Raw genomic sequence first — 23,685 nt, 5'->3', positions numbered from 1 at the left:
TGTTTATTGGATCAAAAGCAAGATTTTTAATGCATGATTCAATGCATTTAATATTAAGGATACTCTATAGTTTAGAAATGTTCAATAACATCAAAGTCGCTGTATGTTTTGGGTCGTCCACATCCGTTGGATTCACACGAAGTAGTCAATTTGCCATTTGCCATGCAAAGTAATATTGTAGAGGGCGGCGTCTGCCTCTTCTTCAACGACCGAAATATTAGTATCTTTATTCTTTGGCGCATTATAGTAACTGATGCGCAAATACGACGTCGTAACATAGAACCCATCTGTTTTTTGACTTTTGGGCCTCCACGAGCCCCACTTGTTCGCACCGCTTGGGTCGGGCATGTTACGTATATCAGGGAGGACGACGACGACGACGACGACGACGACGGAGAAGAAAAAGTTCGATTACCTGCTTTTTTTGTTTCACTCTGGCTTCTAGGTCAGTATCTTCATCATGCGTCGTTGTGCTTAACTTGATAAGCTTCTTTCTCTTTTCTATTGACCATAAAATTTGCTCTACATTAGGGCTTTTCTGCCCTTTGCCGAATTTCATCTGTCTTTCCTCACAGAAGGCTTGCCTTCCATCCAGATTGCACATCTATTCTGCGCTTTTCGGTAAATAATAAAAATTATTCTTTTTTTCTAATGTCTAGCATAAACTATGATACCGGTTAATTTAACCTCTCAAGGCCTTTCGTGACGCTGGATGACAGAGGTTTACAATTTAGATTGCATTCTTCTTGTCTTGATTTTTTCCCTTTAATTATTTTCCATAGAAAGTTCGGAGTGCTCAATGCAGACCCCTCCACTGCTTGTCTCCTTTGAAATTGAGGTCTGATAAGTGAGAACCACGCTTACCTTACCAATACTTTTTTTTTTTTTTTGGGTAAAGATAAACTGCTAGGCTATGGCTACAAGGAAAACTATAGCTATATGTCAGTCGGGAGGTGAGTTTGTAACGAGTAAAGATGGATCACTGGCATACCAGGGGGGCGAGGCCTATGCAACAGACATTGATCTGCAGACAAAGTTGAGTGATTTAAAATCGGAAGTGGCAGAAATGTTCGGTAAGACAGATCCAATGATCATCAAATACCTCCTTCCGAGCAATAAGAAAACTCTCATCACGATAGCGAAAGACAAGGACTTGCAACGCATGATCAATTATCTTGGCGATGCTGCCACAGTTGATTTGTTCATTATCTATGAGGAAGGAGCAGCCCAAAATACATCTATTGTGCCCAAGAGTAGGTAGTTATTTCGCACCTTTTGCCCATCATTTGTGGACTGTCCTGAATTCCTCTTTACTTTGATCTGTAACATAGAAAACACACTTGGCGTATGAGGTTTGAGAGCTTGACTTGTAATTTTTGCTTTAATTTTTCCTTGGTTTTACAATTGGAGAATATGCATATCTGTAGCCTGCATTGTTGTGATACTGTGTTTATGATCAAAATGAATGGCTATTGGATATACTAGAGTCATAAACATCGCAGGTTCGCTTCAATAATAATCTTATAGTACCTTTTTTCACTGTAGGTCAAGCAAGAAAACTGTGTCAGAAGCCCCAGCTGGTCCCCTTGTTGATGTTCCTGTAGATGCTGTCCATCCCACAAATCGACTTGACGTTTCTGTAGCTGCTAGAAAACGTGTGCCCTATGTTCTTACTGGAACGGATGATGAGAAGCTTCGTAAAGCTGCCCAACAGTGGCAAAATATCATCACTGGTGTCAACCAAAGGTTCCGTAGTTTAAGTGAATTCCGAGAAGCATTGCATAAATACTCTATTGCTCATGGTTTTGCTTACAAATGCAAAAAGAATGATGCTCATCGTGTCACTGTCAAATGTAAATCTGAAGGTTGTCCTTGGAAGATATATGTCTCAAGGTTGGCCACCACCCAATTGATTTGCATTAAGAAAATGACCGCAGAGCATACTTGTGAAGGGGCTGCTAGAATAAAAGCTGGGTATCGGTCAACTAGAGGCTGGGTGGGAAATATCATAAAAGAGAAATTGAAAGTCTCCCCAAACTACAAGCCAAGGGATATTGCTGATGACATTAAGCGGGAGTATGGGGTTGAGTTAAATTATTCTCAAGCATGGCGTGCTAAAGAGATTGCTAAAGAGCTGCTGAAAGGCTCCTACAAGCAGTCATATACTCAGTTACCCTCCTTCTGCGAGAACATAAAAGAGACTAATCCAGGGAGTTTTGCAACACTTACAACCAAAGAGGACTCTAGTTTCCATCGTCTCTTTGTGTCATTTCACGCCTCAATATCTGGTTTTCAGCAAGGTTGTCGTCCTCTGCTTTTTCTTGCTAGCTCTTTTTTGAACACAAAGTACCAAGGGGAATTGTTGACCGCAATGGCTGCAGATGGGGATGATGGCGTCTTTCCTGTAGCCTTTGGTGTTGTAGATGCTGAGAATGAGGATAACTGGCATTGGTTTCTGCAGGAGCTAAAATCGGCAATATCAACTTCTCAGCAATTGACATTTGTTGCAGATTTTCAGAATGGTTTAAAAGAATCTTTAGGTGAGATATTTGAGAATTGCTACCATGGTTATTGCTTACGCCACCTTGCTGAGAAACTGAACAAGGACTTGAAGGGACAATTCTCTCATGAGCAAAGGCATCTCATAATAAATGATTTTTATGCTGCTGCCTATGCAACTAAACCGGACGCTTTTGCCCGTAGTATTGACAACATAAAGAATATGTCTCTTGAAGCCTATAATTGGGTCCTACAAAGTGAACCAAAGCACTGGTCCAATGCATTCTTTGGTGGAGCTAGGTATAACCACCTGACCTCCGATTTTGGACACGAATTCTACAGTTGGGTGTCAGAGACACATGATTTGCCTATTATTCACATGGTTGATGTATTACGATGTAACATGATGGAAACAATTTACTCAAGACGGGTGGAGTCCAACCAGTGGACGACAAAGTTGGTGCCATCAAAGGAGGAAATGCTTCAAAAAGAAACTTCAGTTGCACAGTCACTTCAAGTGTTACTCTCACAAAGTGGCACATACGAGGTCTGTGGAGAATCTATAGAAATGGTTAATATTGATGGCTGGGAGTGTAGCTGCAAGGGATGGCAGATTACTGGGTTGCCTTGCTGTCATGCAATAGCGGTTCTTGAGTGCATTGATAGAAGTCCTTATGATTATTGCTTAAGATATTTCACAGTTGGGAGCTACCAATTAACATATGCGGAATCAATACGCCCTGTGTCAAATGATGAAGTGCTATTCCTGGGTGAATCCGCCCGATCAGTAATGGTAACCCCTCCATCAACTAAGAGGCCTCCGGGACGGCCGAAGTTGAAGCAGGTTGAATCAGAAGACGTGATGAAGCGTCCGCTTCAGTGCAGTAAGTGCAAGGGTCAGGGCCACAACAGGAAGACATGCAAATCGTTGTAGCCGTCAAAGTTACAGTGCAATAATCATGTAATCTCCGCCAACTCATTGGAGTCATCTGGACATGTACTAGACTTTCAGAGCACGCGTGAATGGAACCCTTTATAAAGTTAATATGGCTCTTGTATCATAGTTGAAGCTATCTATTTTGAGAGTTCTTTAAGTGTCTTCTTCCGCACGTTGATAGGGAAACGCACGATAGATGGATAGATGGGTTCCAGTGATTTTGACTTAGGCCAAAATCTGTATCTTGTTAGGTGATGCGGCTTTCCATTTGCCCGCATTAATTGTGCAGTCGCTGTTAGGCTATCAGTGGACATTGTTACCTCGTGAAAAATCGATGAACCAGTCACTGGTCCAGTTTTATAAAGGTGCACAGCCGATCTTAAACTAAACCAATCAAAAGTGGTAATACTGGTGGTTCTACCATCAGACAAGTATCAGGTAAGAAACATTAGTGGACAAATGGACGATATTTATATTATAAAATTGTAAGTTATAAAATACATTATATGATAAATATAAATATAGCTTGATTGCTCAATATTCTGAAAGAAATGTGAAAGCTGCATTTGAAGATGGAGAAGTGGGGTAATTGGATCAATACCCAGTTTATTTCCAATGCGCTAGGACGCATTTGTTCTTTTAATAGCCGGAGAAGCTTTATTATTTGATTTATGCTCTAATCACAATGGGTTACAGGTATAAAAATTTAGAAACAGGCTCTGCATGGGTTTAAACATCGAACTGAAAAGGAAACTTGTTATCCTCACGCATTTGTAATGTAACAGAAGGATTCCCCTGAATTACAATTGCTCAGCATGCTCTCATGCTATCGGCATCTTTTATTTTGATATAGTCACATCATACATGGTGCATATATGATAGACAAGTGTTTCAATGGGGATCTGATCTCGATCGGCTGGTTTTCTTTTTTTGATAACCAGGGAAGGTAAAACAAAGCTAAACAAAGGAGCAGTGCATAAGTCCTACTCCAAAACACAAACTAAACAGAATGAGGAAAAGAGATGGGATGAAACCCATTAACACATGAGAGCTGCTTTAGCGATCAGGTCCGCTGCATCATGGGCTTCCCCTGGGATTTCAGTCGGCTGGTTTTAGAGTTTTGAAGATTTCCTCCTCTCGTTGAATGGGCTTTTAACACCGTCATTTTCCTTTTTTGGTGAAATATCATCGTTACTTTTCATTTGCATGATATTTGACATTTGCCACAAAACAGAACTCTAGAGAAAGATAGCGAGATACAAAAAGGCGGAACGTACCATCCGAATATATGAAGCAGGCACAATAAACTACACCGGACTACTTATCCTCTTGCTCATTCGGTGCATCCCTGTTCCATCCACTCTTCGACACGCACCTAATTCCGGAAACAGCCGCGCTAAACCAGAATGATGAAAATGTGACACCTTGCTTCCCATAACTGCCACGTTGCTCCTCATCATTCAAACCATTCCACGTGGCATAACCTCCTTATAGCCCCCCATCAACTGCCTCCCTTATAAACCCCTTCAGCAACCGCTTTTTTCAGCGGTCTGCTTTCAAGTTACAAGTCCCCAATATTTTCTCACGTCGAGTCTTCGGTTGTGTTATTTGGGCGACGCGAATGGGAATGGGTTCCAGGGTGGTTTTCTTGATGCTGATGGTGTGGCTTGTCATGTTCGGCTTGCGTTGCAACTCCTCCAGTGGGGGCCACATGCCATCAAACAAAGAGGAAGCTAATGATTTTCACGAAGCCAAAGCCGAGACCATGAAAGCTGCGGAGAAGGCGGCCGAGACGGCAAAAGAGGGGAAAGAAGCCACAGAGTCATGGACAGAGTGGGCTAAAGAGAAAATCTCCGAAGGCCTTGGCCTCAAGCATGATGATCCCACTAGCAAAGTTCCTGATTACGCCTCCAACACTGCTCACAAGACCAAGGATTACGCCTCCAACACTGCTCACAAGACCAGGGATTACGCCGGCGATGCTGCTCAGAAGACACAAGAACATGCCGGGGATGCGGCTCAGAAGGCCAAGGAATATGCGGGCGATGCGGCTCAGAAGAGCAAAGATTATGCGGGTGATGTTTCAGGCAAGACAAAAGATTATGCCAGTGATGCTGCACAGAAGACGAAGCAATATGCCTCTGACGCTGCTAAAAAAACCAAGGATAAGGTCCAGGACGTCGCTTCTGGTCAGTCTACTAGTTTCTGTTATAATAATGCTCCATATTGTTTCCAGGATGCTCATGGTTAAGAGAGAACCAGTGTCCTTTTCAAACAGTTTTTTATTTTTTATTTTTTACATGTACATGGTAAATGGGCATGATACGGAAAACATTTAATGGGAATGAAACGAATAGAGTTTGTAAAGTTAGGACTTGGGGCACTTGCCCTGACGAGATTTTTGGAATGCAAACTGATGATGTATCCAACACCGAACATGATGGGCAGGGGCAGGTCAGTACGTGAAAGATGCAGCGACCGAGAGGATGAGGGACATGAAGGACGCTGCTGCAGAGAAAGCGCAATACATTAAGAATGTAGCGACGGGCACTGCGGATTCTGCAAAGGACAAGGCGAGTTGGGCATCCGAGAAGGCACAGGAGGCTGCTAATAAATCATCAGAGAAAATGAAGGAAGCGAAGGGAAAAGCATACGAGAAGGCGCAAGAGGCGAAGGAGAGAGCGTCAGAGAGGGCAGAGCAAGCCAAGGAGGCTGCGAAGGAGATGGGAGAGAGGAGGGCGGAGGAGACCAGGGAGAGGGAGGCGGAGGCGGAGGAGCAGCTGAACCGGGCAAAGGACAAGTCTAGAGAGGGTTACGAGACCGCAAAAGACATGGCGGAGGAGGCCCTCGAGTCTGCTAAGGACACCATCGCCTCCAACTACGAGGCCGCCAAGAAGAAGTCTCAGCAAGGCCGTGATGCTGAGCTGTGACCTGCTATTGCATCCCATGCCGCGTACGAGTTACCGTGCTTGTTTCATGTATTCCACTGTTAAGCTGCTATACTACACTGCACACATTTTGCATACGTTTGGCATGTTCGCGTGTAGCTTTTTCAGTTAAAGCACTTGTGATATGATCACCAACCTCTGCATTCTTGTTCTTTATGAAAGGTCATCAATTATTTTGTAGTTTATTAGAATGTGTGTGTGCGTGCGTGTGTATTGGAGTCCATTAGCAGAATCGGGATTGAGAGCCCAAATCTTGTTGTCCATGTCGACAATACAATTCCAAAGGGCGCCACTCCGTCATTCAAAACCCAGAGTGAACCGAGTCCAGAGGCCATTATGAGCGCTGCCCATCATGGACTACTCCCTCGTGCTTGTGGCCCATATTTTGGGGCAATCCTACAGTGGGGTGTCACTGTGTAGAAGGGCTCCAAGTCGGATCATAATTGCTTGTAATAAGAGAATTATTTATGCAGAAATCACAAATAAAAAAAGCATAGTAAGATAGAGGGAGTGATTAAGAAGGACAGCGAAAGAGGCAAGCAAATGGAAAAGAGGTGTGGACATGGGAAGAATGAGTGACGAAGAATCATTTAATGAAGCAGCAGCTTGGCAGGCAAGGGCGTGGGTGTGTGGTGCGTGCGCAGCACAGGTGGAGGGAGTGTGCGAGGCTTTGTCTTGGGCGGTTGGAGTCACGAGCATGATTGGATTGGATTGGATTGGATTGGATGGTGCTTGCTTGCTCGCGGAAACTGCTGGGTTGGAGTAGTGGGTGATATCAATTATCAGATATCTCCAGACTCCAATTCATCCCTCCACATTCACTCATTCACTCGCTATGTGCCTTCTCTGCTTCTCCCTCCCCTTCTTCCCTCCTCCTTTCCCATCAACATTTATTACTTCCCTCCCTCCCTCTTCACCTTATCTCTCCACTCTTTTCCTGCCTCTCAAACCTCTTCCTTAAATTAAGCTCCAAACATTTACTTCTCCTTTATTTATATATATATATATATATATATTACACGTCTTTCCAATATGCCTCGATCTCATTTTTAAAAAAAAAAAAGAGATGGGTTCAAAAAGGTAACTGTTACTACAGCCAATTTAAAAAAAAAAAAAGATAAAAACATTTTTCGCATTATTTGGCGTGGACGGAAATGGAGGGGACAGATTTTGCCATTTAGGCGGCATGAAACAGTCATCGTGTATTAATAGTATGGCTATATAATTTAAATTATTTGTCAACTCTATGTATCTGAGTCTAGGATAACAACTAAAAGTCACGCAATATAATTAAGCGAAAAAAGAAAGTCCCGCAATTAACTAACTATTTAAAATTTTACCAACCATCTATTATTCACACAATTATCTAACTAAGTCAAATTAAAAATTGGATAAACAGTCAAATAGCAACTATTGATTTGTTATGCGTTCATAACCTTCATTATATCGAAACTGCAAATTAAATATGCATATAATGACTAAATCAACGAACATTTTAATGAGAAAACTGGGCAAAAAAAACAGTACTACCTGGTTCAGTTTGGCTTAATGAAAACCAACGAAAATAAATCTATCCAAAAATTCACCCAACCAAATTAATTAGTTTTTAATTATAACTCTTAAAATTTCAAAATATTTTTTTCGTCAAATTACGTAAAAAAGATTTGAATCTTTAAACCTTACTTATATTTCACCTTATCCTTAGCATTTGAAGTAAATTTAGATAAGTAGTTTTTTTTTTCCCCTTCTCAGTACCAGATAGGAAAACCACGGCAATTTTATGGTGATAAAATTTCCTAGTTATCCATTAATATTCTAACTGGAAATTATTAAAATTTTATATTTTGAGTGTTAAAAACAATTTTTTGGCCAAATATTAAAAACATGAAATAAAATGAAATTATACGTTTTTTTTTTTTTTTACCAACAACGAAAACCTGAATTCATTAACCGCAAGAAGGAAACAGTCTCACGGCAAAACAAAACAAAACAGAAGTCACAAGCCCATTGGCAAAGACCTTACGGTAAAGCTAACTAACTGTAGAAGCGAACAAATTAGCCAATTCCTTCTCTGTCCCTATTGGTCACTAGTTGAACATAGCCATTGCAAATGAATTTCAAGAAAATATGAAGAAAGAGATTCTATGCCACAAGCCACGGTACACCTATGGCTGAAAAATGACATTTTTGTGCGGCGCCTGGTCAAAATTTTGTATGAGTGACTTTGTGTCTGTATGAAAACTTGAAAAGAGGAAAAGAAGAAAATGAGAGGCCTAAGGTTTTCTCTACTAGGACTTGCCAATTTGAAGGTTTAAAAGTATTTTTAAGCCATCAACTATCAATGATAAGACTCTTAAACTCTTATCTTTCCTTTCTCTTCTGTTTTCTTAAAGAGTTGAGTTAGAGTTAGAGTTGATAAAGTAATTTTCAATCTAGATAGATTATGGATCCAAACTCATCAACTTAAATAGGATTAATGAGAGTTGTTTATGTTACTTAAATCTAGCATTAATGGTTTTTTAAGTTTTTGATTGGTGAGTGTCATTAATGTCTAAAAATTGGCATAAATGAGATGGTTAGAGCTGTTTTGAAGCCATTAATGATGATTTAAGGGTTTATTAATGATAATGTGAGTTAAGAAAACCTAGTAAACTTGGATATGTTTGATAGTGAGAAGTTGTGATTTTGGGTGAGTTGAATGGTGAGATAAAGTATTGAAATTTATCTAAATAAGGATATTAATAATTATCCTTGTGATTAAATTATAAATTAACTAATTTGGTATCATTCAAGTTATTGGAGCTTCAAAAGTGTGTGTTTTGAGGGGTGAATTTTGACCTCTCAAAGATTAAAATCTTAGCTTATATAATTGCTTGTTAAATAATTAATTAATTGTTGAAGCATTGTTTGAAACTTATTAGGTAGTTGTAAACTTATTTATGCAAATTTTGGCCAATTGTGATGGGTGAAAAATGCTTGAAACATGAAAATGAAATGTATGTTAAACATGTGTGCTTTAGATTTGATCAAGCATGTATATGTATATGTATATGTATACTAGAAAATGAATAATATGAGATGTGTGCATATTGAAATAGGTAGAGTATGATGAAGATGGTTTGTGATAAGTATTGTCATGATATGATAGTTGTCATTGGTTTTGCATACAATATGTCAATGTGTGTATGACATGATCATTCTTGACAGGAGTTCACATATGGAGAGAAGTAGATATGTTAAATTAACGTGGTCGTAGTAGCTTATCATTGGAATCAAAAGCTAACTTGGGTATCGACTGTTGAAATCAAAAGATAATCATTGTCCTATGGTTTAATAGAGATTATTTCAATTGCTCTTCAAGGGACTCAAATATAATTAATCTCTATCAGTTCATAAAAAGGTTAGACTAGAGGTACGACATCTCATGATTGTTAGTATTAAGGAAAACTATGGATTACAAGTGAGTTAACATTGGCCAGGCAACTCCTTATGAGTGAAGGGCTTGGTTTTGAGTTTGAACGTGGCTACAAAATAGCTACTGATTTCATGTCAATGGTATCAAGATGATATAAAGATGACATTGATCACGCATTCTATATTTCTGGCCATATCATTATCATTATTGTAGTCCAACATGAATGGTTAGGGGCATATGATTATTATCATTGTGACCCCACGTGCGCATGTGTTTGTAAGTGTTATGGTGATGAATGTTGTGCTCGACCACATAGCTATTAGTATTGTGGTCGTGGCAACCTTTTAAAAACCTTACAAATTATGAAAAGATCAATATGGCCATTGATGTTTGGAGATTAGGGATGATTAGTAAAGGTAATTTTACTTGTCTAATCTAGAGATGTTACACTTTGGTTTAAATTGGATTCTCATGCTTCCGTAACCTTATGTAACTCTAATTCTTGGTTGTAAATTGTTATTGGGAGTTTTGAATTATGAAACTCGGGATCTCACTTTTGTAAATTGTACAAATTTAATAATCATTTCTAGTTATTATCATGATACCTACAACTTAGAGTTGGTTGTAAATTAACAAGGGAGACAGTGCAACTTGCTATCATATTTTACATCACTTACCTTCTCCCACAATGATTGATTAAAATGCCCCTTATATTCGCCAAGCCCGGGAGCTTTAGTGGCCTTTAAATGGAAGACAGGTTGCTTGAGATTAATGAAGTTTAAATAAAACCATCAATGATGATAAACGAATATAGGGGAGACAAATGCTTGAGAAAGAAGGGATTTGGCTTCTCTTAATTGCAATTTTCCACCAATGCGCTTCCATTGCAAATCTAAACCATTTGGATTAAATTTTAATGGGAGAAATTAAATTATACTTTTTAAAATTATCAAATTTAAATCATCAAATTCAATATAACGGTCTAAATTTGCAGTGCTCGTGGAGGAAAGCCAACTCCTGAAAGAGTCAGTCCAACAAAATAAATAATATAATTAAATACTCCCTCTGTTAAAAAATATAAAGCATTTTTTGAGGAGTTAGATGTTAAAAATGTAATACATTTTTACTTTTTTGATGTGTAATTATTGCCTTTTTTTTCAAAAATGTCCTATTGATAATGACTTTATATTTATTATAAGATATTTAATAAGAATAAATATGAAAAGATGGGGTTAGTTAAAAAATAGATAACTACTTTATTGAAGAGTAAGATTCAATTAAAATTATCTTATATTTTTAAACGAAGGGAGTAGAGGGATAGACTAAAGGATCAAAATAATAGTAGTAAAATTGTGGGGTATATATGCGTTTGGTTTTTATGCTTATCATGTGATGAGAAACCTAGATGATCTAGATTTATAAGTTTTATTTTTATATTTTATTTTATTTTTATTAAAATAAAAAATATATTTTAATAAATTCACTCTATCATCAATCTAGATAATGTAAATTTAATTTAATATTAAATATTTTTATAATTTTTATAAACTGACTATCCAGATATATTCTGGGCAGTCTAGATTTAAAATTTTACAGTTGTGACTTTTTAATTTTTTAAAATGCTAATTTAAAGATTATCTTTATTTTTATTTTTTAATATTATATTTACCAATATAAACATTTATAAAAATGATAAAGACTTTTAATATTCAATTCAATTAAGATAGTCAATTTATAAAAATTATTAAAAAATTAATATTAAATTAAATTATTGAAATTAAATCTATATTATTCATATTGATGATAAGATAAATCCATTAAATTTGTAATGTAATATCGTAAATCAGTAACACAAAAAATCTATAATCATTTACCCAAAATAAATCAAACACAATTTACAAAAAATTTTAAACCCTTAGCTCATCACAAGAGAATCAAATACCTAAATTAATAAAATAAAAAATCAATAACAATGAGAGAACAACTTATAATAATTCATATTTTATTCTGTGGATAAAAGAAAAAATCACTTTCAACTGATTACGTGGACGAGTCATATTTTAAAATACTTAAAATTCCATTCACGATTCTTGAAAACTCTATTTTTGATGGCTTGAGCCAATATTCTCTAAATATAAAATAAAAATATAAAAATAAAACCTTAAAAATTTGAACATGGTCCAGATGAGCAGCATCACCGAAGCCAAACGCGGGTATATATAGAGAGACTAGGGAGTAGGGAGGGAGGGAGCGAGTGAGCTGGGAGATGTTGACGAAAATGTGTTGACACAGGCACCAGGATAGCTGCTCTCAGGGTGTTAGTTTCAGTATTGAGCAACTGAATCTGTGGATGCAGAAGCAAAGCACGAGACAATCCCAATGGTGATCCTGATAGTTTCAGTATTGAGCAACTGAATCTGTGGATGCAGAAGCAAAGCACGAGACAATCCCAATGGTGATCCTGAAACTGGGTAACTCCCCGACGGAGAAGGATGAAGGAATAATGAGGCTCGCCAATTACGAGGTTGGCAGAACTCTGGGCACTGGCAGCTTCGCCAAGGTCAAATTGGCCAAACATGTCAATTCTGATCAGCTCTTTGCCCTCAAGATCATCGACAAGACCAAGATCTTCCATCTCAATATCGCTCATCAGGTCTCCTCCTCTCTACCCCTCTGTTTTGCTTTAGCAGTTCAGCCCCTTCTTATTATGGTTTAATTTTCACTGCAATTTTCTTGATAACAAATTGTAGATAACACGGGAGATAGCCACCCTCAAGCTTCTCAAGCATCCCAACGTCGTCAGATTACACGAGGTACCGTCCCATCATATTCCCTCCCCCTGTCTGGATGTGCATTGATTTATGAGATTGTTAGCACCGATTTGAATGCATTTTCGCATCGAAATCTTCCTTGCGGGGGGGGGGGGGGGAATTTCCGATGGAGTCGACTATCCTGTTCATGGATCATGCAGATGTTGAGTAAAAGCTTTGTTCTAATCATGCCACTGATTTGGGTTATCCCAAATCTTTTTTTAATCAGTCTTGGCTCCTATATCTATGTTTGCGTGAATCTCTGCTCAAAGGAACATGATTTTCCTGATTTCTAGAGTCCAAGCCAGAATACCGAATGCCGATGCCCACGTCCTACAAAACAAATCTACCACGGTGGTCCCCACTTTTCGTTTTCGTTTGTTTTTTTTTTTTCAAATTTTTATGAAGTTTTTATCAATCCTCGCTCAAGTAACTCTATTCTCTCCACAGTAGAGGATTGAGGAGGCTGGTGAGTCGGTGACTGCCCCCATCTACTTTGCGTCGCTTCAAGCTTCAAGAATCATTTCACCTCTCAAATTAAATTAAACATACTTCATGTCTAAAACTTGCAACTTCAATTTTGTTTTTTCGGTTAGCCATTTAATCGAGGAAAACGTTTCCATTTTTATTTTACGTCCCTTGTTTTAACGTCTCATTCATTTCCTGCTATAGCGTCGTGGTGATTGATATTTGATACTGAATTTCGGAGCAAGCAATCTAAATCAATCATACCAACTACCAAGTAAAGAATCTAGTATTGCTTTACAATTTTTCAAAGTGAAAGACAAAGTGGACTTTATGCTTTCCATTTAATTTTCCATGTACATTTGCGTCCAACGGGAGATTAGCATCTGGAACATACGCATACTTGGATACCTTCCCTTTTCACTGTCAAATTGATTCTTGATACTTATTTCCAGACCTTCTTTACTGTACCCTGTATCAATATAAACTATAAAATTAACTAATAATCATATTACTCAATAAGTCTTAAATTGACTCATTGTTCATACTTGGTACGCTGCACAGGGCTCATGTGTTAAGGTTTAATAATTAATGACTTGTGAGAATAAATAGTTGGTTACGGAAGGCTTCCCGTGTGAGTTTCATGTGGCTGTTCTGCAAGTGAGGTTGTCCATGTCAAAATTAGTATCTCAATATACATAACTAAAATAAAATAAGTATTTAACATATATACATAAAGAATCCATAACTTATAACTTCTTGATTACCACAAGTGTAGGTAAACTTACAACCTATTTAACCCTTGTAATTTTTTAAAAGTGTATAGATAGTGGAGAGAATGGAAAAGAAATATGTATGTTGGTTGTTGACTAATGGTATTATATGAATCATATCAATAACTATCTTAATAATTAATTAATTAATTTTTCATTATCTTTGACTTAATCAGTTAAGAAATAGAAAATAACTGATTGCTACAAGTATGTAGGTTGGGCCTCTGTCCATTGGTTTTACTTATATGATCCACCAATTATAGTCCACACAAGATCATAAAAATTAATTTGTTTTGAGCTTATTAACTAATGCAAATTCATAAATAATATATAAATATTCCAACAATCCATTTATAACATTTTCCCCAGTATTGTTATCTATCCTTTATGTTAGGACCATGTAAAAAAATGACGGCCCCCAACAAATAATTAAGCTAGAACTATTTCTATTTGCTCATAAAAGATATATGCATTAATCTTTTGCTTAAGTTGCAACTAGCCTTTACATAGATAGAAAGGGTTGTAAGTGCCATGTTGCGTTTGCAGTTATCTTGTCAATATCAAAATCTTCTGACCAGGATTTCCAACTAATTACGCAGGTTTTGGCTAGCAAAACGAAAATTTACTTGGTCTTAGAGTACGTCACTGGAGGAGAATTGTTTGACAGAATTGTAAGGATCATTTGCTGATTATTTGTATGCTCACTGCATAGCATTGAATTAATTAACGTGCTATTTGTGCTCACAGGCATCCAAAGGTAGACTGAAAGAAGCTGAAGGTAGGAAGCTTTTCCAACAGTTAATTGATGGTGTGAGCTACTGTCACAATAAAGGAGTCTTCCACAGGGATCTTAAGGTTCTTCCTTCTTTCTCAGCCCTCTTCAGAATTATCAACGTAATTTTGGAGCTTGAAATGTTTGTCGGACTACAAGAATGGCATTTTTTAAGAAATATGATTCTATTTTGTTGCAGCTGGAGAATGTACTGGTGGATGCCCAAGGCAACATAAAGATAACCGATTTTGGCCTTAGTGCTTCGCCCCAGCACATTCGGGTATTTGAATCTGATATTTTTACTGTCAACCCGCAACTGAAGGCAAAATCAAAGAGTTATCACGTAGTTTACTGAATGGTGATTGATACTTGTATGAAAAATTTCAGGCCGACGGGTTGCTGCATACAACCTGTGGAAGCCCCTGCTATGTTGCTCCAGAGGTCCTTGCTAATAGAGGCTATGAAGGTGCAACATCAGATACGTGGTCATGTGGTGTTATCTTGTTTGTAATCCTAACGGGGTATCTTCCTTTTGAAGATCGAAATATTGCCGTTCTCTACCAAAAGGTATTCAAATTCTGCCCCTACTGTCCTTCTTTAATACGATTGCTTCAACTGATTTTTATTTTGTGAGGGAGTATAGATATCTAAAGGAGATGTCCGGATGCCAAAATGGCTATCATCTGGTGCCCAGAACTTGCTAAGGAGGATTCTTGACCCCAATCCTCTTACCCGGATAACACTGGCTGGTATCAAAGATGATGAATGGTTCCAGCAGGACAATGTTCCGGCAAATCCTGAGGACGAAGAGGAAGAGAAAGAGAATGTGAGTATCGACGAGGAAGCCTTTTCAATCCATGACGCGGCACATACTGTTATATTATTTACTTGTCAGCTTCTTCTTCTTGCTTGGCTGTAACTTGGACATACTCCCTTTGTAATAGCCACATGAAGCAGAACATAAGAGTCCTGAGTCATCAACCCTTATCAATGCATTTCAGTTGATAGCAATGTCTTCATGCTTAGACCTCTCAGGTTTCTTCGAGAAAGAGATGAGGATTAGCTAATTGATTTGATGTTTATAATATTATTATGTTCTATTAATGCTTGCCAAACTTGTGAGGAAATTTACACATCATCAATCCACGATATGCTTTGAATTCCAGGATGTTTCTGAGAGGAAGATGAGATTTACATCCAACCATTCAGCAAAAGATCTGATCGCAAAGATTGAAGACATTGGAAAAGAAATGGGTTTTAGAGTCCAGAAGAAAAATGGAAAAGTTAGTATTATCGCCTATTTTTGGAATTTGATTCATCAAATCCCACGTAATATGAAAGACAAGAAATATTGCCCTTTTCATTCAGAATATGATGAAAACTTGGAACGAGACATACAGAAAAGATTATTATTTCCAGCACCCTTAAAAATAGGCGAAATATTAGCCGTGAGCTAAATTGTTAATATAATTATAATGCCAATATTTCAGTTGAAAGTGATACAAGAGAATAAGGCGCACAGAAGTCTAGGTGGCCTCTCGGTGGCAGCAGAGGTAGTGATTGTTTAGACTCGGCTAAACCATGTTAAAGCAATGTTTATTAATCAATAACTAGTATCTGTTCAATTTCTGACATATAAAGCCATCTCCATTTCAAACATGACAGGTCGTTGAAATAAGTGCATCCTTGCATGTGGTAGAGTTAATGAAATCGTTTGGAGACTCTTCTGTATATAGGCAGGTAATTTGAAGTTTGAAGCTCCTCCCTCTCCCTCTCCCTCTCTCCAAGCATCACCGTTTTTCATATTTCGACAAGTAGGCCTTTATTGCCCCAAAAAAGATTATGCGGCTTTTTCCTAAAATAAAATTAGACTGCACGGAAAAATATAAATAGCAAAAGTAATCAGTGCTCAATACTGTATTGAAAATGACTTCCCATGATATAGCAGATGTTGATGCCTATATAATTATCATATGCAGTTATGCAAGAAACTATCAGATGATTTGGCAGTAGCCCCGAGCCAAGCGCGTGTAAATTCGGAAGTGGGAGAAGCCGGGGAAAAGAGTTAAGAAGTCATATGATGTGTGTGTTTTCTTTTCTAGGTCAGTTATCTATGTGCACAGTTGTATAACTAAGATGTGAATTAAGGGGCTCGTGGCTGGCCCAAAAGGATCAAAACAAAAAAAAAAAACAAAGGCTAGCTAGATGTGAAAATCGAAGTTGGATACCAAGAGTACCAATTCTTGAAAATAGCGACTGTGCGCTCTTTGTTGAACTCGATGCAACAATTTTTGCACACAAATTGTGGATGTTTTAATTAAAAGAACAGTACAGCGTCATCGAAGCTGAGTTTCGTCCATGTATCATGACAAGCAATTAATGTATTGAAATACAGGCAACATATATTACAAAGTGAGAAAAAAAAAAAAAAATCTACAATACAACATGCTGCGAGCTAATTTCTCTCCGTGATAACAGTTATCACATCTTTGAAGCTTACTAGTGCTCCAACGATATGATAAGATAACATCATATGATAACGGATCAGAAATGACATCTTAAAACAATCTCTCTATCACACAGGAATTTCACTATACAGTTAATTTATATACATGAAAAATATAGCACTTACAAATGCCATTGATCGCTCCCAGTTTCTAAGGATAGGAGGGTTCAATCATTGTAGATCATCCAAGTCCCAGCTTGAAAAGAAATAGCAGCCGAGGCCACAAATTACCACATGAAGAAGGGGAGAGGATGCCCAGAAGATAAAGCGTCTTATGTGGCTCAATCATAGGCAGCACTAGCCTGCAAGCCTGTTGCCAAACTCCTTGCTGTACACCTGAATCAAACCGCTTTCATCCGCAGGATGAAGCCTCTCATCCAACATTTTCTTGTATTGCTCGTCTTGAGCCTCTAAACCACGCACAATATCAACCTACAAAAATAAGATATTAGATAAAAATCACAAATACAATCAATAAGAAACAATTTAGCCCAGGACTTAAAGCAACTGAGAGAGAAAAATCAAGTTATTGGGGAAAGAACAATCCTGAGCTTCATAAATAGTAATTGGCATATTGTAAATTGGCAGCAAACGAGCGTCCAGGGCAATTGAAAGTTATTTCTGACCAAACTATAAAAGAGACAGATTTGTGCGAATGAAATTATCCATCCCAGGTTGGTGCAGTTGCCCCCATGAACATGCAGAGAAACTAAGCTTTTATTTATGTGGTCACTGAAAATTTTGTATTCCAAAAATTCTGGCGCTCATAGTCTGATAGAATCATGATCAAGAAAGTCCCTACAAGGCCACAGCTTCGTAGAAGTTATCACAAAAAGCATGTAGAAGCAGATAAATCAAGCCGAAAAAACTAAATAAAGAACAAATTCAAGGATGATTTATCAATGACAAGACTTCAGATCACCTGTTTTTGGAATTTATCGAATTCATCAGAGCTCAGAGAGCCATCACTGTTTGAATCAAGGAGCAGCATCATTTCCCGGGCATCTTCCCCTGGGGCACCAAGCTCCTCCATGACCTCTGTAAGTTCCTCAATGCTAATTCTACCATCACCATTTTTGTCAAGAAGGGAAAATACTCTATTTCTCTGGTCCGTCTCTATTCCCTTCAGATTTGTACTTGGAAGATCTCTAAGGCGCAGAGCCGCCAGCTCAGCTGCAGCAAGCATGATGGTCTTCAAACGTTTTGCCTGTCATCAATAACCAAATCATCAAAAATTGATTTACTTTTGTCTTCTCTTTAATCTCCAGATACATTTATAGCAGAGCATATTTATAAATAACCTAAAGATAAGAGTACACTGGTAAATGGACTGATATGACTGACTCTTTCCACTCTTAAAATTTAGATTTTATATATGTAAAGATGATATTGCTTTAAAATTGTTTTATAGAGGCGTAAGATAGGGGCCATCTCAATTCTAGCCATAGTTGTTTCTTCATTGATATTCTTCAGTTATAACTGCAAAAAGTGTCCTAACCTCTTCTGGATTAGTAACGCCACCCTTGTATAATGAATGGGATGCTAGTCCACCAACAGCTAAATTGTCCATTTGAGTTGTTCTTATTTGTACTTCCATTAGTGGTCTGGTCCTACCATTGTCACTCACATCCACTGCCATATGTAGACTCCTATACCCGTTTTCTTTGGGCTTGGCAATATAATCTTTTGTTCGATAAGGTATTTCTTTCCACATAGATTGGATGATTTGGTGAGTCCTATAGCATGCTTGCTCTCCAACTTTCAGTGTATCATCTCCAGGCCTGGGATTTAATATCACTCGAAGTCCTAGCACATCATTAACATGTTCTGGTTTCCGACCATCTTTCAAGATCTTCTTCATTGTGCTATACCGACTTTTATAGCGACCCTTAACTGAGATATCATCCACCATGGCTGCCAGCAACGCATCAGCTTCTAAGGTTTGCAGCAACTCGTCCTTATATATATCAATTAGAGAGCTACCCCCAGTCTCATGACTTCGTAACCATGCATCCACATAAAGATAAGAATAAGGAAACAAACACTGAAATGAGAGATCTTCCAATTCCAGTGATAAGTACTTAGTTCCTACTGCATGAGCTAGAGGGGCATGTATTTTCATAACTTCTACAGAATGGATCTGCTGCTGATATCTAGGAAGGTACTCAAGATGTCTCATTGTGTCGAGCTTCAAAGCCAAGTCTAAAATTAAAGCCCTAATGTCGTAGTAAGTCAGGCAGAACTTTCTTACTGCAGCAGCATTATCATCATCTAAAACACCTACGCTGGATGGAATGTTCCTCACACGCAAACTTTCATGCAACAGATGAGCAGTACCAGCACCAATCTGATTTCGTATTGCAGTTATAGACACGGCACCTGCCTCCAACACCTCTCTCAATATTCCAGCTGAGATCACTTCGGCGTCCATCTGCAGTCAAATTTACTATAAAGAAACAAGAAATAGCAATGAAATAATAACGACGAGTAAGTAGCCTCAACAAGTGCGTTAAAGAACCAAGTCTTAAGACAACTACCGCCTCCCCACACACACACACACACACAAAACAAAAAACACACACATCCCACAAAATTAGCATAGTGTCATGAAGCGTTTGAAAGGTATACGGTCCAACTCTGGAATGGATTCAGAAATAATCCACGACATACAAGATGCAAGGTATGTTAAGCTAAGAACAAAATTAGTCTTAAGACAAAACGAGACTTTGTCTGCTCCAGCCTCCAAGCCAAGACCCGATCAAAGAAAATCTAGAAAACTGGAAGGCTTCGTGCTAGTAGACAAAAATAAATGACCAAAACATTGTGCCTTTTTTTTAAGGGGGGGATATAATGGCTTCTCCGGTCGGAACATTGGTAGTAACTGAGTATCCACAAAAGCTAATAAATTCACGGAAGAACAGACCCAAAAATAGTGAAGGGCGTAGAAGATCGAAAAACCAAAGTCAACATGTGATGTCAGGTAAAATCACAGTAGCATAAACAGCAACGACCAAGACCACCTTCAGATCAGCGAGAACCATGGCCACAGACAAGGCCTTGGAAAGTGGAGAACGACCATCAGGAGCAAGAGGCAAGCTTTGCAAGATGGGAATTGACAGCTTAAGAGACTTGAAAAGAAGACGAGAGGAGCCGGTAGACAAGACATTCATCCTTTCCGTCAGCTCGTTGAAAGCACCAACGAGCTCCATCACCATCTTGCCGCCGGCATGCTCCGGGGAAGTCATAGCGATGGGCACAGAGGCATCGGCCTCCGCAACGCACGAAGTGGGAGGCGAGAATCGTGATCCGGGATTCGAAGTCCGTCTGCGACGGGGGAGAGGGAACAATAGAGTAAGGAGATGACGGTGATGAATGGAGAAGGAGGGCCTTGAAAGTGAATGGCTGAGTGGGAAGTCGGGAGGACGGGAAAGCTCCATTGGGCTCTGAATTGAACTCAAGCGCCACCTGTGGTCTCCACTTCAGCTCAGTGAGAGATCAGCTTTTTTTTTTTTTTTTTCACTTTGAACTAATTTTTCTGGCTGGAAATTTGGCCGTTCCTATTACTCTTTGTTGATCGTAAATAATAAAAAAAATTGAATTAAGTTGCATTTTTATTCGTCAACTAGTAATGTTCTAAATCATTTGTTATAATAACTAATTCCTTCAGGCCAAAAAAAAACTTATTCTTAAAATAATTAAAATATATCATATTTATTCCTAACATTAAATATTTCAAAATTAACTGTTAAAAATATTAACTGTAATTTAAGTTTAATAAAAAATGATTCCTATCACGTTAAGTGTATTTATGTTAAAGTACATTTTTACTGTGTTTCAGTTATTTTAAAGTTAAAATTACTATAACACAAATAGTTTCAAATATTAGATACTTCTTAAAAAATAATTTTAAAATAAAAATATACCTTAATTTAAATTTACTTGATATAACATGTGGTATTTTTAATTAAATTTAAGTCTCAATTAAAATTTTTAATAATTAATATTAGAATATTTAGTATTAAGCACAAATATGTTATATTTTATTTACTTTGGGGTGAAATTATTATGATAAATAATTTAAAATATCAGATGTTCTTTAAAAAGTAATTCTAAGATAAAAACATACTTTAATCCTAAAAAATTTGTAAGTTTTCACTGTTTTTAATGGAACTTGTTTACTACTAATACAGGAATATTGTGTGATAAATACATAAATAACTTAAATAAGAAAAAATTAAACATTTCATGTCTACAAACTATGTCAATTTTTATCTATCCCTATAATCTCAAATCACTCCATAAAATTGGAAAAAATTAAACATTTGAGCATGTATGCCGGAGAAAATTAATCAATAATAAATAATTTAAATAATAGTTGATACAGGAATATTATTTAATAAATATATATAATATAAATAAGAGAAAATTAAATATTTCATTCCCACAATTTACGTCAATTTTCATCAATGCCTGCAATTTCATTTCTTCAAAATCACTCATGAAATTTCTCACATTTAATGTGTCACTCGTTGCAGGGCCTAGAAACAAGTGCGCTTCTCCTTACAATTTGGCAAAGTCGTCGTGTATTGTCATCGGGAGTGGGCTTTGTGGAGTCGGCGACGTAAATTATCATGTGCTCAACGATTTGCTGGCTTGCAGATGCTTAACCTTAATTTAGTGCGTGTTTGATTTTTTATTTATCAAAAATTAATTTATCAAAAATTAATTATTATAATAAAATTTATATTTGGGTGCATTTTTTTAAAAGTTAATTTAATAAACTAAAAATTATTTTAATTATATATAGTGAAATGTATTTTTAAATATATAATTATTAAAAAAAATTATTTATGATGCTTCATAATTTGTTATACAAATATAATATATTAGAAATGTCTAAAATATGATAAATATTTTAAATAATATAAAATTTGATATATTAAAAAAAATTATATAATAAATAATTCAACATATATTAATATTAAAAATTAACATGATTAATTGTTCAATATATAATATACAATCTGTTCTTTAATTAATCATAAATTGTTCATCAGAATGTGTTTAAATACAAAAATATTTAATTATTTATTAGTTTTTTAATATTATTCTCTTTTTAAATTTTTTCACCAAATTTTAATATTTTTTTATTTGACTAATTTTTTTCATGGGAACATATGTTTAAATATGAAAAAGGAGGAATTTTTTTAATTTTTAATCAAAAATATTGAATTAACCATGCTTCTTAACTTGATCTTGTAAAAATCACTTACTTAATCAAAGAGTATCATGCAACTGGTGTTGAAGTCTTCACCACAAATTTTTTTTTATAATTTAATTTAATTTGTAAGGGAGCGTAATGATGGAACGAAGCGTAATGAGGGTGAAGTAATAAATGCCAGAGAAGTGTCAAAATGGGGAATATGCTTTCGAATTTTGAAAAGCTTCAGCAGATTAAGTTGGCCAAATGTACATTTAGATCTCATCTTAACGTGTTTTGTCAAAATTAGTTCGCATAACAATTAATATTCAAATAACATCTGATTTTTAAAAAATAAAAAAAAATACTTCTCAGATGTTAAAAACTATAAAACCAAACGGACAAGAGAAATTAAATTATTCATGAAGGGAAAACTCCAGTCATTGACCCTCCCACTCGAGAATTCAAATGTCAAGACTGTTATGCTGAAAATGTTTGCCTGTGGTCTTCCAGCACTTGCATCATGCTGCAGGCAAAACCTCAGGTGATGTAAATCAGTACATGTTTGTAGACGGTCCATCCAGAAATGGAAGATCGGTTCTCTATAGGAACTTTTTCGTACACTTTTATATCAGATCCGATATACTCCTATCGTATTAAAAATATAAAATATTTTTAATTAAATTTTATTTTTTAATAAAGAAATTATTTACTTTCTAACTAACCTTATCTTTTCATATTTACTCTTATTAAACACCTTATAATAAATATAAAGTCATTATCAATAGGGTGTTTTTAAAAAAGATAACGATTATGTCTCGAAAAATTAAAAATATTTTATATTTTTTAATATTTAATTTTTTAAAAAATATTTTATATTTTTTAATGGAAGGGAGGAGTAGTTGTTTTTCATGGATTTAAATGGGAAAAAGCCAGAAGGTCTATCACAGACCGTCCATGTTCTTCAATTTCCTTTGCAAGTTGTCCGAGATTTGCATTGCACATTTGCACTGGTCCTGGCTAGATCATGAAGTTTGTGAAAGTTCTCGTACTTTTCCCACGAAGACCTGCTGTTTCAAAAAGCTCCTTTTTTTAATATCATGACTTCGTAGGGTAATGGAAGCAATCCTCTAGCGGCAAATCTCGTCTTTTTAACTAATAAACATTTTCAATACTTTTTTAAAAGATGACAATCAAAAGCTATTGAAGACAGTTAATTGTCCTGCAGAACTAAATAATTTTGATATTATTTTATAGGATCAAAAAATTTAAATATAATTTAAATTTATTAAAAAAAGATAAAATTACCCTAACATATATTTGTTATGATGGGAGAATTAATTATTGTTAAAATAAAAAT

At 36.5% G+C, this 23,685-nt stretch overlaps 4 protein-coding genes across 9 annotated transcripts; 3 read left to right on the top strand and 1 right to left on the bottom strand.

The window, feature by feature from the left end:
• Nucleotides 1-263: 263 nt before the first annotated feature.
• On the top strand, nucleotides 264-3,593 carry LOC129319810 (uncharacterized). Of its 2 annotated transcripts, XM_054964882.1 has the most exons (4): nucleotides 264-445; nucleotides 532-621; nucleotides 899-1,257; nucleotides 1,546-3,593. In XM_054964882.1, exons 3-4 carry the CDS (start codon nucleotides 914-916, stop codon nucleotides 3,431-3,433), a joined length of 2,232 nt encoding a protein of 743 aa, XP_054820857.1. In that variant the 5' UTR covers nucleotides 264-445; nucleotides 532-621; nucleotides 899-913; the 3' UTR covers nucleotides 3,434-3,593. The 2 variants fall into 2 exon arrangements, with proteins under 2 accessions (XP_054820857.1, XP_054820856.1); XM_054964881.1 differs by lacking the exon at nucleotides 532-621 and having other exon boundaries at nucleotides 265-445.
• A 1,004-nt stretch (nucleotides 3,594-4,597) lies between these two features.
• On the top strand, nucleotides 4,598-6,545 carry LOC129319815 (late embryogenesis abundant protein D-29). The gene is made up of 2 exons (XM_054964891.1): nucleotides 4,598-5,625; nucleotides 5,885-6,545. Exons 1-2 carry the CDS (start codon nucleotides 5,058-5,060, stop codon nucleotides 6,364-6,366), a joined length of 1,050 nt encoding a protein of 349 aa, XP_054820866.1. The 5' UTR covers nucleotides 4,598-5,057; the 3' UTR covers nucleotides 6,367-6,545.
• Nucleotides 6,546-12,037: 5,492 nt separating this feature from the next.
• On the top strand, nucleotides 12,038-17,101 carry LOC129319813 (CBL-interacting serine/threonine-protein kinase 1-like). 3 transcript variants are annotated; one of them, XM_054964887.1, is made up of 12 exons: nucleotides 12,038-12,452; nucleotides 12,550-12,612; nucleotides 14,447-14,518; nucleotides 14,595-14,702; nucleotides 14,819-14,899; nucleotides 15,007-15,186; nucleotides 15,263-15,445; nucleotides 15,564-15,671; nucleotides 15,786-15,902; nucleotides 16,110-16,172; nucleotides 16,285-16,359; nucleotides 16,599-17,101. In XM_054964887.1, exons 1-12 carry the CDS (start codon nucleotides 12,252-12,254, stop codon nucleotides 16,686-16,688), a joined length of 1,341 nt encoding a protein of 446 aa, XP_054820862.1. In that variant the 5' UTR covers nucleotides 12,038-12,251; the 3' UTR covers nucleotides 16,689-17,101. The 3 variants fall into 3 exon arrangements, with proteins under 3 accessions (XP_054820862.1, XP_054820864.1, XP_054820863.1); XM_054964889.1 differs by having other exon boundaries at nucleotides 15,263-15,493; nucleotides 15,585-15,669; nucleotides 15,784-15,902; XM_054964888.1 differs by lacking the exon at nucleotides 15,564-15,671.
• Nucleotides 16,015-20,610, bottom strand: LOC129319811 (probable GTP diphosphokinase CRSH, chloroplastic). Of its 3 annotated transcripts, XR_008595525.1 has the most exons (5): nucleotides 20,146-20,606; nucleotides 18,624-19,556; nucleotides 18,048-18,332; nucleotides 17,252-17,557; nucleotides 16,015-16,490 (listed from the first exon to the last, which is right to left on the bottom strand). XR_008595525.1 is itself a non-coding variant. In XM_054964883.1 (4 exons), the coding sequence occupies exons 1-4, from the start codon at nucleotides 20,560-20,562 to the stop codon at nucleotides 17,423-17,425; spliced, it is 1,770 nt and encodes a 589-aa protein (XP_054820858.1). In that variant the 5' UTR covers nucleotides 20,563-20,606; the 3' UTR covers nucleotides 16,986-17,422. The 3 variants fall into 3 exon arrangements, 2 of the variants coding, with proteins under 2 accessions (XP_054820858.1, XP_054820860.1); XM_054964883.1 differs by lacking the exon at nucleotides 16,015-16,490 and having other exon boundaries at nucleotides 16,986-17,557; XM_054964885.1 differs by lacking the exons at nucleotides 16,015-16,490; nucleotides 17,252-17,557 and adding an exon at nucleotides 17,564-17,923 and having other exon boundaries at nucleotides 20,146-20,610.
• Nucleotides 20,611-23,685: the final 3,075 nt, after the last annotated feature.

This window comes from Prosopis cineraria, unplaced genomic scaffold, assembly GCF_029017545.1.
Source record: "Prosopis cineraria cultivar Desert tree isolate PC_DT_omini unplaced genomic scaffold, ASM2901754v1 PC9, whole genome shotgun sequence".
Classification (NCBI taxonomy): Eukaryota; Viridiplantae; Streptophyta; class Magnoliopsida; order Fabales; family Fabaceae; genus Prosopis; species Prosopis cineraria.
This window is presented reverse-complemented; position numbering and strand designations above follow the sequence as displayed.

Coding starts and splice junctions, on each gene's coding strand:
- LOC129319810 (XM_054964882.1), top strand. CDS start 914: ATGGCTACAAGGAAAACTATAGCTATATGTCAGTCGGGAGGTGAGTTT. Junction 1,258..1,545: donor TCTATTGTGCCCAAGAGTAG/GTAGTTATTTCG, acceptor TTTTCACTGTAG/GTCAAGCAAGAAAACTGTGT.
- LOC129319815 (XM_054964891.1), top strand. CDS start 5,058: ATGGGAATGGGTTCCAGGGTGGTTTTCTTGATGCTGATGGTGTGGCTT. Junction 5,626..5,884: donor GGTCCAGGACGTCGCTTCTG/GTCAGTCTACTA, acceptor CATGATGGGCAG/GGGCAGGTCAGTACGTGAAA.
- LOC129319813 (XM_054964889.1), top strand. CDS start 12,252: ATGGTGATCCTGAAACTGGGTAACTCCCCGACGGAGAAGGATGAAGGA. Junction 14,900..15,006: donor CTTCGCCCCAGCACATTCGG/GTATTTGAATCT, acceptor GAAAAATTTCAG/GCCGACGGGTTGCTGCATAC. Junction 15,187..15,262: donor TTGCCGTTCTCTACCAAAAG/GTATTCAAATTC, acceptor GAGGGAGTATAG/ATATCTAAAGGAGATGTCCG.
- LOC129319811 (XM_054964883.1), bottom strand. CDS start 20,562: ATGGAGCTTTCCCGTCCTCCCGACTTCCCACTCAGCCATTCACTTTCA. Junction 18,333..18,623: donor GCGTTACTAATCCAGAAGAG/GTTAGGACACTT, acceptor TATTGATGACAG/GCAAAACGTTTGAAGACCAT. Junction 17,558..18,047: donor TCGATAAATTCCAAAAACAG/GTGATCTGAAGT, acceptor TTATTTTTGTAG/GTTGATATTGTGCGTGGTTT.